This window comes from Corvus cornix, chromosome 2, assembly GCF_000738735.6.
Source record: "Corvus cornix cornix isolate S_Up_H32 chromosome 2, ASM73873v5, whole genome shotgun sequence".
Taxonomy (NCBI): Eukaryota; Metazoa; Chordata; class Aves; order Passeriformes; family Corvidae; genus Corvus; species Corvus cornix.
In genome coordinates, this window is record NC_046333.1 from 56,371,916 (window position 1) to 56,386,937 (window position 15,022).

The 15,022-nt window shown below is 37.3% G+C and overlaps 1 protein-coding gene across 8 annotated transcripts in view; it reads right to left on the reverse strand.

The window, feature by feature from the left end:
• Positions 1-15,022, reverse strand: part of AKAP9 (A-kinase anchoring protein 9) — a 105,590-nt gene that overhangs the window by 1,528 nt on the left and 89,040 nt on the right. For 6 of the 8 annotated variants that reach the window (XM_039549296.1, XM_039549301.1, XM_039549299.1 and 3 more), the window contains 14 exons: positions 14,608-14,726; positions 13,636-13,827; positions 12,597-12,785; positions 11,817-11,961; positions 10,840-11,059; positions 9,712-9,862; positions 8,155-8,823; positions 6,215-6,414; positions 5,299-5,407; positions 4,250-4,435; positions 3,491-3,691; positions 2,859-3,091; positions 1,798-1,883; positions 993-1,113 (listed from right to left, as the gene is read on the reverse strand). In XM_039549296.1, coding sequence (XP_039405230.1) covers positions 993-1,113; positions 1,798-1,883; positions 2,859-3,091; positions 3,491-3,691; positions 4,250-4,435; positions 5,299-5,407; positions 6,215-6,414; positions 8,155-8,823; positions 9,712-9,862; positions 10,840-11,059; positions 11,817-11,961; positions 12,597-12,785; positions 13,636-13,827; positions 14,608-14,726 — 2,821 coding nt within the window. Of the gene's footprint in view, positions 1-992; positions 1,114-1,797; positions 1,884-2,858; positions 3,092-3,490; positions 3,692-4,249; positions 4,436-5,298; positions 5,408-6,214; positions 6,415-8,154; positions 8,824-9,711; positions 9,863-10,839; positions 11,060-11,755; positions 11,962-12,596; positions 12,786-13,635; positions 13,828-14,607; positions 14,727-15,022 lie in introns of those variants that run through there. The other 2 variants (XM_039549298.1, XM_039549302.1) reach the window with 2 other exon arrangements.

The following is a 15,022-nucleotide window of genomic DNA, read 5'->3' on the forward strand; positions in this document are numbered from 1 at the left end:
CCATTTAACCTCCCTGCCACTTACTGTCCAAGCCAGAGAAACCACTCTTCCCACTTGCCTTCTCTTTCTACTGCACAGGATTTGTTGCTGCATTTTTTCGAGATGAAGACTGAGCAGAAAATTCCTAGTGTGATTGCAGCAGAAGCCACTGTAGATTGAAGTCTGGTTTTCTATTAAGAAGCTTGTGTCAACAAGCACTGCTATCTTTATAGGATTCTGCCTCTCCTCATTACTCTCTAAGTAAAAGTAACAGTGGCTAAAATAGATTAAAAGTTTTTTCCATGTAAACTAAGATAATACAAATATTGAGGTGGTTTACATAAAAATGAAACTCAAAAATGGCTAGAATTTGATATTCAGTGAAGATCTGAGCTCACAACTTCGTATTAGCTCATCAAAGGCTGATGGCACTCATAAAAATGTTGCCCTTGATGAAAAATACCTGGTTTCACTGGCATCTGCCTCACTGATGCATCTGGTATCACAGCTTAGGGTCGCCAACCAGAAGGGCTTAAACAAGAAAAAGCAACGGAGCTACCAAGCAGCTTCCACCCACACTCTGGCCATGACACCACGCAGTTGTTGCCAGCCCATAGTAATGGGTGAACCTCGGCCACAGTGGGCAGCCCTGCTTTCCCTTCCCTTGGCTGAGAGCCCTCTCCACACCACACTGCCCCAGCCAGCAGGGCAGGCAGGGTCACTCAGTCACAAAGCCCAGGCTCTGCAGGTGCAGGAAGGCACAGCTCCATCCCGCGATCTCTGCCAGTTCCGAGAGCACGACGGGAATCAGTGTGAGGGGTGTGCGAGCTTTGGGCTCAAGCACCTGATGAGTAATCACACACTGAATGCCTGAGGCATCATTTTTTACCTATTCTTACCAAAAAAGGTAAATCTTACAGCATCAAAGGTTACAAACCTTAGCAGTCAACACTGACGCTTTCAGTTAGCTAAACAGTGCCTGAAAGAGAATAGTAAAAAAACCCCAAACGTACTTATGTTGAAAGTTTACAGGAGATCTAGGAGACTCCATGCCTGACCTGGATCTATAGGAATGCCTCTGTTCTCCATAAAGATCCATGCCACCAGAGAATGAATCAGGCCGTAATTCATTACCTAGAAATATAAAAACCAGTGTCTTGAAACCAAAAGCTTTTTCACTTCACTGGGCATCTCAAAAATGAGTTTTCTGTTTGCATATCACAAAAATGGCATTTAACAAGTGTAGACCACTTTTAGACCCTCAGGGAAAAGCAGAAGTGAAATCCTGGCCTCACTGACGTCAGTGAGAAAACTCTCACAGACTGAGCAAAGGTTTTAGTGCAGACCTAAATAGCCAGTAAATAATAAAGAAGCTTCTGATTCTCCTTAGACTCCTACAAAAAAGCAAACAGAAAACTGTCATTTCCCAGACATAAACCTGTAATAAAAGAACGACAAGCTTTTGTTCTAAGAAAAAGACCACGGTGCAGATCTCCTACAAAAACTTCAATGACGCAGCTAAAATTGCTTTCATGAATGCACTCCATAGCGAAAAAACTTCCATATTTTTTTAAATACCACCCACAATGGAGCAAAACAAAACTGAAGAGAATGCAAATAGCTTAGTGTCTATGCTGAGAATGGAAACTGAGAAATAAGCTAATCCAAACAATTACAGCGAAAGAAAGAGGGAACAGCCCCCATTCATTCCACATAAGGACAATACAAATTAAAACCCATCTCCATTAAGCAGTGACTTGCAAGTAAGGTGTGACTTGCTAATACCATTTTTTCAGTCATTACTAGACTGTGACTTACCTGTGTTCTGGCTAAAGACATCCCTATTGATAGTCAGAATACCAGAACCTGTAACTCTGTGCCATCGACGAACCAGGAACTTCATTCTGCATTTCAAATTAAAAAAACCAAAAAACAAACAGCTTCAGGATAAATGAAATAGTCTCATAAAAGTAACCTGCTTCTTTTATTCTAGAATGTATAAGAATTTCTTGACCAGCAAGCAAAATTAACAGATGGGCGTCTAAAACCTGAGTATCAAATACAAAACATCCTTTTGCACATCCCTAAGCAAGACCATCTTTTGTCCAAACCTGCTTTCAGCTTCACCTGTGCAATTCCAGAGGTGCTGTATAAGTCCAAGTGGACAGTAAATGGCTCAAGCACCCAAGCAACAGCACACCAGCATTTTAAAACCATACTAAATATACTTTCTTTACCCTGTCACAGCCCCAAAACTGCAACTGCAGAGCACTATGAGTAAAAATCTCACAACAGGTACATGAATAGTTCATTGAATTTATACTACACACAAGGCTCAGAAGAATAGCAAGCAGAAGTGCTTGGGGGTTCAAACCTTTGTGAAGGTTTGTAGCAACATGGCAGTACAAAGCAGTAATAAACTTTACTTTTTTTCCTCACCAATTCCTGCTCATCCTTAGTCTTGTGAAATTCAAAGGACTACCTAGATGGAGAAAACTAATTCCTAAATCTGTATTATACTTGTATGTATGAATTTAATCTTTAAAGGAAATTAAGCTGCAGAAAAAAACCTTTGTAAATAAGTGCAATCCTTAGAATTGCTCATAATTTTTTTTTAATAATATGACTTTACACAGCACACTCCACCCGTGCTTATCAAACACTGAGCCCTTTTCAACTACAATAAGGCTGCTTATTCCTATTACAGATTTTATCTACACTCTGCTCATCTTGTCACTCTACTGTATTCATGACTACCAAAAATACACCATTTAAACAGGATGGAATATGACAATTTCTAGATTTCACTAGAGAGCTAGAAAAGTATATATTAAACTGCATAGTCATTTCTGTTTGAAATGTAACTTTCTCCAGTTTACCTTGAAATTGCAATGGACACCCTGACTGCAGAGCGAAATCGTGTAAAACCCTTTGAATGATGTGTGATGATTTCAAGGTCTGTGTAGGAAGGCTGTCCCCCCATCCGTGCTATGAGGGCCAGCGTGGCTTCTTCACACTCCTGGAATCCTCCTAGTAACAGCAGCAAGTATTTTTTCTGATAGATGAGAGCTTTCCGAAAGCTCTCTGCTCGCAGGTATTTGCCATAAATTCTCTGCAACAAGAGAAAATGAAAAAAGCCCCATAAGCTCCATGAATCACTACAGTTCCAAGACTTCTGACATCGTTACTTCTATAGCATTTCTGTGATTATTCATTTGTCACTATCATGGCGAAGACTGTGCTGCTGCTCTCTCTTGCTGAATGCAGCTTCTTATATTGAGGTTCACCTAAACATCAAGAAATGGAGCACACATAAAAGGACAACATAGGTGCTTACATGTCATTCTTGGATAGAAAAAATAATAGTCAGGTATCTGAGGATGAAAATTTTAAAACTGAATTAGTATCTGTTTACGCAGAATAAAGCAGAGCGAACACAATGAAAAATAGGCCCATATCAAAATTTTAAAAGCAGCTGTAGTTAATACGTGGGGAAAAAAAATCTTCCTACCCTTAAAACAGCATTTTCAGTATCTGATCCCAGTTCTCTGAGGAAAGCCTCACTCCTGAGCTCTGCTCTTAGCTTGGAGAGTTCTGCATCAGCTTGTTTCAAAGATTTCTGCAGCGACAGCCTTTCTCTGTTCCACATTTCCTTCTCAGAGGCAACAAGAGTATCAATATTAACTCCAACATCTGATGAATGCCTAGAAGACTGAAGACAAAGGAAACTGAATTTGAATGACTTGGATGATTTGGAAAAGCTTAAGCTGTGTCATCCTAGTCATTGGTTTGGTGGAGAGCTCATAAAATTAATGAGAAAAACTACCCATTGGTTGGATCTGAGGCCACCCTTGCGCTCTGACACCTCAAAAGCAGTGACTTTAGGAGCCTGATCAATGTCCCAGAAAGATACAGCTTCTGCAAAAAATACTGCCCTCAAGTGGATCATATTAGCTTAAGGATCTTGAAGCTATCTGGATCTATTAGCTGCTTACCACGGTGACAAGATACAGATAAAAAAGAAAGGCACAAGGCATTTAAAAGAAAAGAGTAGTTAACAAAAAGAAGCTGAGTAAAATCACTAAGTTTTACACTTAACAGTGAGCTGAGACATACTGATCACTGAACAAGAATAACTCACACCCATTTAATCTGTAGAGGGAAACCAGGAAAGACAGCTTGATCACTTTCAACTGGGTGACTAGGATAACGAATTACGCTTTTATGTCTCTATACATAACTCATTACATCAGCACCACCATAGACATACACAGTCTGCAGAAGGTTGTCTGTGCTGGTGTCTTCTCAGTTCTTCCTCCAGTTTCATAACAGCATTCCTCAAATTATTCTTCTCTTCACTCAGTCTGCTGACAAAGCCCGTCAGCTCAGCATTTTGCCTCAGCAGCCTCTCAGTCAGTGAGCTGGACGGAGTCCCTGGTGGCAGCACCAGCTTCAGCTGTGAGGAAGAAAGAAAACCAAACTCAACCTCTATTAGATCCAAGTTGCCAATTTGAAAATAACTGGCTTACAGTGAAAAACTTTTGTAGATAATAGCTTTGCATCAACTTGTACATAAAAAACTTCAATGTACATGTAAACTACAGATTAATGTGACTTTCTTGTCTATACTTATCCTGTACATTACAACAGAGTACTTTCATACAAGCTCAATTGTATCAGCTATAACAATTTGCAAAGTTTTCTACTACGTTTATCTATCTTAGAGGAAAAGAAAAGCCTCAAGGCTTTTTTCAAGTTACATTGAAAACACTTCCTTAAAATACAGGTAAGGATCAAATCAAGCTCACTTAAAAATCAAATATTGCCAAATTCCTTGCAACAGATTACCTCACTTCATTTTTTACACAGGTGCATGTTACTCAATCTTCAGTGGCCTTTCCTTTGGTAAACACAGGGCAGTTTAAGTAAACGTGTTGTGTCAACACAATACAGTAAATACTAGGTGTTGATTTTAATATTAGGAAGTACTGAGAAAAGTTTCCTCAGTTACAGGATTACTGCTGAAAGGTAAATAACTTCTCTTAAAGAAAAAGCCAAGAGACACAGAAATTTAAAATGAAACTGGAAAAGTTTTAATTTGAAAGTTGAAAAATCACTTAAAGTATAAAAAAATAAAAAAAAATAAAAGGAAGGATGTTTTTACCCCTTTACTTTACCAACTTCAATCAGAACACTCACTGGAATTTTCCTTTATAAAGTAAAGACCTGAATAAGTACAGGCTTACAAACTCCTTACTGGTTTCTGCCCACATATCATCATCCAAACTCTCCCATCAAAGTTACAGCATTGACTCTCACCTCTTCCAGACTGGAGAATCCAGGCAGTGTTTTCAGTTCTGAAATAACTTCTTCAATAGCATTTTGTACTGCAATGAAGTCTTGATCATCTGCTGTTTCAAACTGCAATCTGAAACAACAGGGACAGTTTCAACAGCAGATCAACTCTGACACCCTGAGCCAGACTAACAGGACTAGATTCCTATGCACTGGATCTATAGCAAGTCACTTCAGCACCATTACTGGAGACAGGGCAACATTTTCAGGACTGCTCAGTGACTCTAAACAGAATTGTCTTGATATAGAAAAAAAAGCGTATAAAACAGTTTCCACTCATTTGTATACAGGGATGTTCTACATGAACCACATTTAAAAGAGTGGTTCTGCTTCCCATGAATCTGTTGAATCCGTGTCATCAAAATCTTAGGGTATACCCCAGATACACCCCATCCTGCTTTGTGCAAACGTGTCCGAAGGAATGTTTAATATTAAATGACCATCACAGCAAAATAAAACCAGGTTCAAACCTCCCATGATATTTTTTTATCTTATTGAGATAATAACCCCCCAAAAATAAGAATCAAGATCGGTTTCACTTGACCATCAGTTTTTTCCCCAAGGAGGATGATTCAGAACAATAATCCCTATATTCATCCCCTTATACATCATGAATTGTTTAATTACTGTTTTAAATTCATCTACCTACACCATACCCAGAGAAACCTTATCACTTTTCAGAGAAAGAAAGGACAATTTTGCTGTGCCTTAAAATGAACCCTGTTAAAACAAACAGGATTTACAACAGCACTTGATACTCTGTAATAAAACCAGATCAACCCCAAACTCAATTAAGCCCTGCAGTCTGTATGATTCAAACCCAATACATTAGCTTGCTGGTTGCTGTTAACAAAACCAAATAGCTGAAGACTGGTCTAACCTGCTAGCAGCTTTCCAAGCCAACTGCTTCAGCTTTGGAGATGCATTTTGCAGCTTTTGTCTGACTTTTTCCAGAATTTCAGTAGCAGCAGAGAGATCTCCTGTCAGTGTGCGGTAAGTCAACTGATTTGACTCAGCACCTTCCATTTTTTGCTGGAGAACCCAATTTCTTGTTCTGTCATTGGGTGTATCCCAGGTAGTCTGGAAAAAAATATGTATCTTATAGATATAGATATATATATATATATATATAACGTATGCGATCCAATGCTGTAAAATGAAAACATACAATTCTGAAACACCCTCAGAAACTGAAGAACAAGTAATTCTGACAGAGACAGAAGTTTAGTGTGACTACAGCACCACTGTAGTGTAGCACTAAACTATCATTCATGAAAGGTCTAGTGTCTTTCTTGACTAAGATCTAGCAAACATAGAGCTACAGTGTGAATCCAGTCAAAAAACTTAGTCAGCAGGAAGTCACCAAGCCCTTCTGTTTCTTCCATCAGCAGCTCCTTTACCAGTTGTGCATGGAATTTGAGCAACTGGACCTATGTGTTTTGGTAACCAATTCATAGTCAGAAAAACAGGGGCTGAAAGAGACCACCATGGTGATGGAGGTCAGTCCACAGTCACAGGCAACCACACCACAGATGCTACCACAAGCAACACAATGCACTGAAGAGGTGTTCCTCAGCAACAACCTCCCAACACTGCCATGGAAGAACTGCCATCACTCACAAAGAAACCTGAGCCCATGGCTCTGCCTTTGGCTGTTTGCCCTACAGTGTGGTACCAAAGAAAAAAGTCTGTGTGTTGCATATGTCACAGGAAACAGCAGGAGATTCATTATTTGAAATTCCAGGCAAATCCTGGAAAGCAGATCAGACTATCTGCTGATGAGGAGGGGAAAAAAACCCAACAGCTGCTGCTAACCTGACCCAAGGGAAGACTCTTTGTTGACCACAGTGCTGGCAGTTCCCTCTGTGCAGAAGAACAAGGTGCACAAACTGAGCGTAGCAGGAAGGCTGCTGCTGCCAGTTACCAGTACCCTCAACATCCTGCCTCTAGCTGTGGGTAGTTTCCAATGCTTCAAAAGATAAAGGTAGCCAAATTAGATGAAAAGAAAAATTTCCTTCCTGGCTCCACACGTGGATAACTGGTAAAAAGAATGATCTCAGCATGGGCAAAAACATGGTCAGCAAAGAGGCAAGCAAGTCTCATGTCAATCCTCTCTGCAACTACCCACAAATCACTCACCTAGCAATGCTTACCTTTTTCAGGCAAATTTCTAAAAAAGTTCTAAAAGTAATTTAAAAATAATTTAAAAACTTTCCTGACCTTTTATGAGAGTGAAAAACGTAGATGAAACAGCTACCACTTTCATTCATCTAAAAATTAGGATATTCTTAAATGGATTTTTTACCTTGATTTCTTTCTTCTGTTTTGTTTGCTAACATATACATATTCATGCATATGTTTGTTTGATTGCTTACTCATTTATTTACTGAAGCTGTTGGAAGACCACTTATAAGGTTTCAAAGACCCCTTGCAGTTTATGAACTAAAGATTAAGGGCAGTGACCTGCGACATTACTGAGTACGAATAGCTCATTCCTGCAACTGGTTGCAAGGAATGTTCTTCTCCTGAGACAGAGTGTGTGTATACATCCAGATGCATTTCCCCTGCTTGTGCTCCTCCTTATACACTTCTGTAACTTTGCTTTAAGGAGGAAGCAGGTGAATAGTTTTAGGCAGCAAACTGGAATGCTTTGCCTTTTCCATTCTCTGCCTTCCCTTTCCCATCCTCTGGTGCCCATGGTCTGTAATCTGCAGGCTATTTTATAGATTGAGTCAAGGCACAGTGACACACAATTGAGCAAAAGAATTAAAGCTAAATTGCATATTTCAATATTACACATTACTTTCAGTCCTACTGTACCTCATTTGGGTTGTGGCTTGGTGTCCTTTCGGCTTCCTTTCTTCCTTCATTCTCCTGCTCTTTTTTCTGTAGATCTTGGATTATTTCCTGCAACTTCTTTGTTTCATTCCCTAATTTATGAACTTCTTGCTTCTTTTCTCCAAGTTGCCACTGAAGGTCTTCTACTTTGGACTCCAGTTCATGGAGTTTCTTCTGTACTATTATGTTAGCATCTTGTTCTGCTTGTAATGCTTGCCTCTGGATCTGCCTTTCTTTTTCCATTTGCTGTCTCACTTGCACAGATTCCAGTTTATACTTCTCCATCTCACTTACTAACTCCACTATACGGTCATGCTTTTCATCCATTTGCTTCTGTAGCTCTTTAAGCAATTCCTCAGATGGATTAGGTGTTCCAGCTTGCCCCTTATCTTCAGCACTTTGAAGCTGAGCACATAGCTCTTTTTCCCTTTCTAGGGCACTGCTTATTTCGAGAGCTCGAACCTTCTCTGATTCAAGAAGCACCTGCAACTCAGAATTACGGCCTCGCTCACGTGACAGCTGGGCAGCACTGAGTGCTTCTTGGGATTCAATTTTCTGTTGCAGATCAGTTGACAGCTGTTTCTCTTGCTCCAGAAGTTTAGTTAACTCTAAGTTCTTTTGTTTTTGATCTTCAAGAGAAAATTTTAAGTCCTTTCAAAAGAAAACGGAAGGATTGATTAAAGCCATTTGTGCACTTTCCATTATCTTCTGCAAATTGCAAATATGCTACCTCTATACATGCTGCTTTTAACAGGTTTTGCTATTCACAATTAATGTGACAATACTCTGAATGCTGCAGTTACATCTGATACTAAAATACATTACAGATGTCTTTATTCTAAAATCAGATTATTTAATAGAAGAATCATTGTAACACATACTTTATAGTGAGATACAAGCAGCTGTAGTTCTGACGTTGAAGACAGCCAGCTGCTTTTACTTTCTAAAACTGTGAAAATGATTTTTCAACTTCAGATTTCAAGATGTGAATAAATCTATGCCATTGAAGTTATCGCTTTTTTGCCTTTTGTCTTGTACCAGGATACCTGCTCTCCCCTTCACTATAGCAAATACTGCAGAGGTACCAAGGAAGATATTAATGAAGCATCTTCTCCTAAAGTAAACTCCCTAGTTTGATTTTCATGAGGTGAAACTGCTGACTTTTTAAATGGTGACAAACAATATGTCTCCTTAAATACTACATTTTACAAGTTAGGCTGTGGTGGGGGCTGGGTGTAGCCATATTAGCAGTGTTCTGTCCCCTTGAATAATAGAGGGCCATTATAGAATCTTTTAATCTTGGGCCTGAAAAGCACGGTAAAATTCCTATTGATTTAAACGGGATGTGCATCAGGCCTTTTTCTTACTTTGCCACACAGCTTCTATACATCTTTCTTCAGCTCTAGATGATATAATACTACAGTTGAAGACAGAACATGAAGTATGCATTGGGCAAAAATGTAAGCTGAGATGAAATGTTAACCAAAAGAATATTTTCATGCTCCTTGATGTTCCAGGCCACTTGGGATTATGGAATACCTCAAGCTCTTCTCTTCCTCTTTCTTCACTGCGTTCCATTTTAGCCTTTTCCTTTTCCAAAGCCCACTGTAGCTCTCTTGATTTTTTCTGTTCGTTGGCCATTGTATCCTTGAGAATATCTAGCTCAGCTGCTTTTTCTTTAACTTCAGTCCTAAAAAGAAACGGGCAACTTTTACATTAGGCAGTGGCTCTAATCCTATCATGATAAGGTCAGTTACTTGGTTTTTTATTCCATCCTGTGCACTGAAAACACTGCTAGTCTAGTAGAGTAACAGTGAAAAGCCTATTTAGAAAGGCAAGACTAACTCAAAACCAAAGGATCTGCATAACTCAAGAATGATAGAAACTTTGTTCATCCTGCTAACTTTGTAGCTGCCACTTGTGGGGGCTCAGAGGCAGTTAGTGTTCAACCTAATCCAGTCACTGGCCAAAATCTTAAAGAATGCCATGGAAGTGCATCTTGCTGCCATGTTTCTCAAGGGAAAAAAATATATTGGGGGAAAAAGAAAAATCTATGACCTGAATTTTCACTCTGTGCAAATCAATTTTGCATCTGTTTGCAAAAGAAACTTGCTCCTGATCATCTGCAAAGGGTATAAAGTAACCTCTAAAGTAATCCCAATTTAAACTCCAGCTTAATTTGTTATCTCTGAGCTGAACATTAAGATACTGTTCATGGGTGCATCCCTCTGGTTCAGGCAAAAATAATAATGGCTTTCCTAAGTGCCAAATCTGTGGCCTCTGCTATCAACTATATCAAAGAAAATTTAAGAGTATTTCATATGGAAGTACTTGCAAAGTCATCTTAACTTTGCGATTTTTTTCTCCATGTTCAGTTTAAAAAACCAACAAATATGGTCTACTTATTAGCTTGTATAGAGTAGTCTAATGTAGCAAAGTTTAAAAAGGAACTTGATAATTAATAAAGCATTAAATCAAATTATGAATTGAAATACATTTTTTGTCAACTGTAACAAGTCTATTTTGGTCAGGAAGGTTTTACAGAAATACTGAGAAGCACTTATACTGCATGAAATCAATGCCCTTAATAAAATCGGTATTATGATTTCAGATTAAGAAAGATGATCTTCACAGTCAACACAGAAAGCTTGGCACTGAAAGCCACACCTGATGGTTTCTAGGTCCTTGAAGTGCTTGTGCTGGGCTTTAAGGGTAGCTTCAAGCTCTAGTTTGGCTTGTGCAAGTTCATTCTTCAGCTCTGCGCCCATCATTCTCTCTGAATTCAGCTGCTCCTGAAGTTCAGCTGCTCTGTCCTTCATACTCCGGAGCTCCACTTGCATCTCCAGTATTTGCAACTGCTTCTGCTGCATATTATACTCCAGCATTTCTAATGAGAGCATCATTAATATGGAAATTACTTCATAAAAAAGCATTGTGTGTTTGGGTAAAGCTTCCCCTAGCTAGCGCATGACCACAAAGCTATTATTAAGAGTGATATTTTAAAATAATATATTCTTTCATTAGTGGAATAAAAGGAAAACCGTGCCTTTTATACCTGAATACCTTTCACACTTTCAAGAAATCATTTCAACTTCTGATTTTCTTAAAGGCTATAAGACGTGTGCAACTATATCAATATGCATCATTTGGATAATGATTAGCATAACTGAAATTAGATATATTACATATGTATACCTGTGACCTAATATTTGTAACTACACACTGACAGTGAGCTTTACTTAATTTTAAAGTATACCTGTTCTCTGAACTTTTTGTTCTTCATTCTAATTGCTTCTTAGTTTCTGCATTGACTGACTATCCAACTTAGATAATTTCAAAGCTGCTGAACCTAAATAGTGAAGCATATACATGGAAAATAGCCTCAAAATTCAAGCTCGATTTTTATAGCAATTGGACATAACTTTGTATCACTTTCAGTTTGATACAAGTCACAAGAACACAGATTATACCTTAATTTTTGCAAAAGTAATCAAAGAAGATTGAAGAAGATAAAAAGTATGCATGTTCAGAACACGCATATCAAAATTGGAGAGCAAGAAAAGTCACCATTTTTGTCACTTACAACGTTATGAGCACTGCCTTGAAAGCATTTGGAAACTGACATATATTACCACAGAAGTCACCTTGGCTTTTTGAATCAATCTCTTGTTCTCTGTTTGGGTTACTTTTCTTACTGTTCATCTGAGCATGTAATACTTGAATCTCCATCAGCAAACTTCTTCTGTCTGCATTCTGAAGACAGTCCATTGCTGCTCTCTGGTTAGTAGCCTATTAGCATTAGAAATATTTTAAAAGTAAAACTCCAGATTTTATGAAAATATCTGTGGTGTTGATATAATATTTATTTATACATTCATAGTGCATATATATTCAAAACATTTTCAATTAAGTCAGTATTATATTTGAAAGAACTACTTGTTAATTTTTTATTTCTCTACTAGGCATCAAAATTACAGACTGAAAAGAGCTATCACTTTTCTGGCAAATTGCAATTTTTCTCACTAATCCTTCCATGTTCCAGAGGAGAAAACTGACATTCTCTCTGTCCCATAGCAGCCTTATCACTTTCTCTTCTTGCAACTTATTTTATATAAACAAGCTATCTTTTCTCTTAGACAGTGTAACATCATTCTAATTAACTTAATGAAATCGCTCAGGACAACTGTGTTTAATTCAAATTGATCTCTGAAGGCTGTATACGTTCTATAACTTGTGCACCCAAAAGTTTCTTTCCCATGCCATATCACTTTTCTTTTAAAGACACCACTTCTTTCTGCAAGTCTGACTTTTTCATCCTTAGACTGTCAAAACTACTATTAATACACATATTTTAATGGATTTATACATTTTAAATTAAAATCTAATGTAGACAAACACTTCGACTACAGTATGGTTTATATTACCTGCTCCTGTAGTCTGTGCTCTAACTGATTCATCAACATCACTTCATCTCTTGTGCCTGTTTCTGCAAGTTCAGTTTGAAATGCAGCAAGAAGAACATTTTGTTCCCTCACAAAAAGCTGTTGAATGGCATGCAGAAGTTCTCCTCGCCAGTCTGAGACACCTTCAGGAGATTCAGTACTTGCATAAATCTGCAGTGGTACAACAATAATTTAAAGTGCCAAACGGAAAGATTACATAGTTATAACTCAATGTAAAGTGTGTGCTTTCAGTGGACTAGTTAAGCTTTTCTGAATAATTGTGTAAATTTCATCCATCCAAATGGATGCACTTACTGTACACATTATGAATTTTTCAGCATTCACAAATGCTAAACTTTTAGCTTTGTTTTAGATGGAGGCAATTTAGCTTTTTGTAACTGAAAACTTAGCCCTGTGTAGTTACTATTTACGTTACTATATTACACTATTATTTTAATTTTTAGTACATTGCATCTCTTCCTAGGCTCTCACAGGGCTGTGTTGGACTTAATGATCTCCAAGGTTTTTTCCAACCTAGTTCATTCTGTGATTCTGTGATATTATATATGAAAAAGATTTAATTTAAATGACATGAAGGTCATCTGCCCACTTTGCATGGTAAAGGAAATGCTGAACTAATAGAAACTACCTACATATATCCAAGAGTCTAATGGGGATAATTTAACAAGCAAAAGTTTTAACAGATTACTGATATGCCAATAAACAACAGCATTAAATATTCTACTTCAACTGCTACTGGAACACGCTTTCAAAATAGAATTCTTCTTAAAAGGTGGATCTATACAGTCAAAAGTTATCAATGAACAGAAGAACAAATACCAGCTGTAATTTAAGATAGACTACTACCATAAAGTGCAATATGCAGTTTTATGGCACATTTTTAAAATATGTTGCCTTGTAACAGAATATTTAGGCATTTAAACCTGAACAGCGAATGTGTCTTTGAAGGTTATAATAAATAATTTTTTATTCAGATAGAATCTTATGGTATTATTTATACCTCGGCTTCTCTGTGAACTTGCATTTTTGCAATTAGGTCTTTCAAAGATGAGATGGTGCTTAGGAAAGCTTTTCTTTCTTCTAACCAAGATTCTGGCTCTTGCTCATGAGGTGACAGATCTCTTTCACCATATGGAAATTCAGTGAGAGACAGCACCTGTATGCCTTCATGATGGACTGCTCTCAGCAAACCCTACGATAAAACCAAAAAGAAATCATTAATGCCAGTAGTAACAAGATATAATAATAACAAAAATAATTGCAATCTCATTTCATATGTATTGGAAAACTGGTACTTCTAATTTGGTCAGCATAAGGAAACTACGCTTCCTTGTATCAAGGACAGAAGTGTCACCCAGTCCTTTATATCTATCAGACAGAAACTTATTAAACAGCTGTATTTTTTCTCAGTTTCAAATAAAATTTTCCAGTGTATATTGGTCAAATCAATTTTTAATTCTTAAAACAGCTACTAATGGAAACTGACATTTTAAAAACAAAAGTCCTGGGAAGCTTCCAGGTGAGCTTTACCATTCACTGTTTGAAATTACTATGAAGCTAGGGCTTTGTCACTAAATACTTTTTTTTTAATGTAATTAAAGCATGATACCCTTACTGTTTATAATAAACACATTTGCTTTCATAATATAGTATAAAAATAGAATCTATAAAATTATGTAATATATGATCATGACATTATCGTTAATACAACAAAATTGCAATAAATTGTAACAGTAGTTTTATTTCTCATAATCATAACTGAGAACAAGCCTACAGATATAAAATTCCTATTTAGCCTAATTTAAAATGCAAAAATGCACATCATTGTTCAGAAATATTTTAAAATGTATTAAAATAGTCAACACTAGAACTTATCTAAATGGCTCTGTTATCAATGATCAAGAAGAAGCTAATCTCAACTTTCAGTAGTATCACTCTTGTTCCATAAAAAAAAAGATTGTGTCTATTTTACCTTAATTTTTTTTGGAAGTAAATCTGTTGAAGTTTCACCTTCATCTATTCCTTCAGCTATCGTGTCAGACCCCTGGGTCTGAGCAAGATACATTCCTGAACTCCAGTCTGAACTGGAGTCTAAAATAAAAGGAGAAAAAAACATGAAAGCTGGATTACTGTGAAGCTTTGAAGAACAGGCATCAAAAAAGTATTTTTTATCTGTTGTTTTAACAGGTAGTTGCATGTCACTAAAGGTTCATTCTAAGCTGGAGACTACCTGTTTTATATTTTTCTTTTTCAGTTTCAAAGAAGTTAACAGCAAAACAAAACTAAAAAATAAAACTACAACCAAATTTAAAAATCCTAGTTTTACAAGAGAAACAACTATTTGCATAAACATTTCTGCCAAATGACCCACTCTTAACATGCTTCGC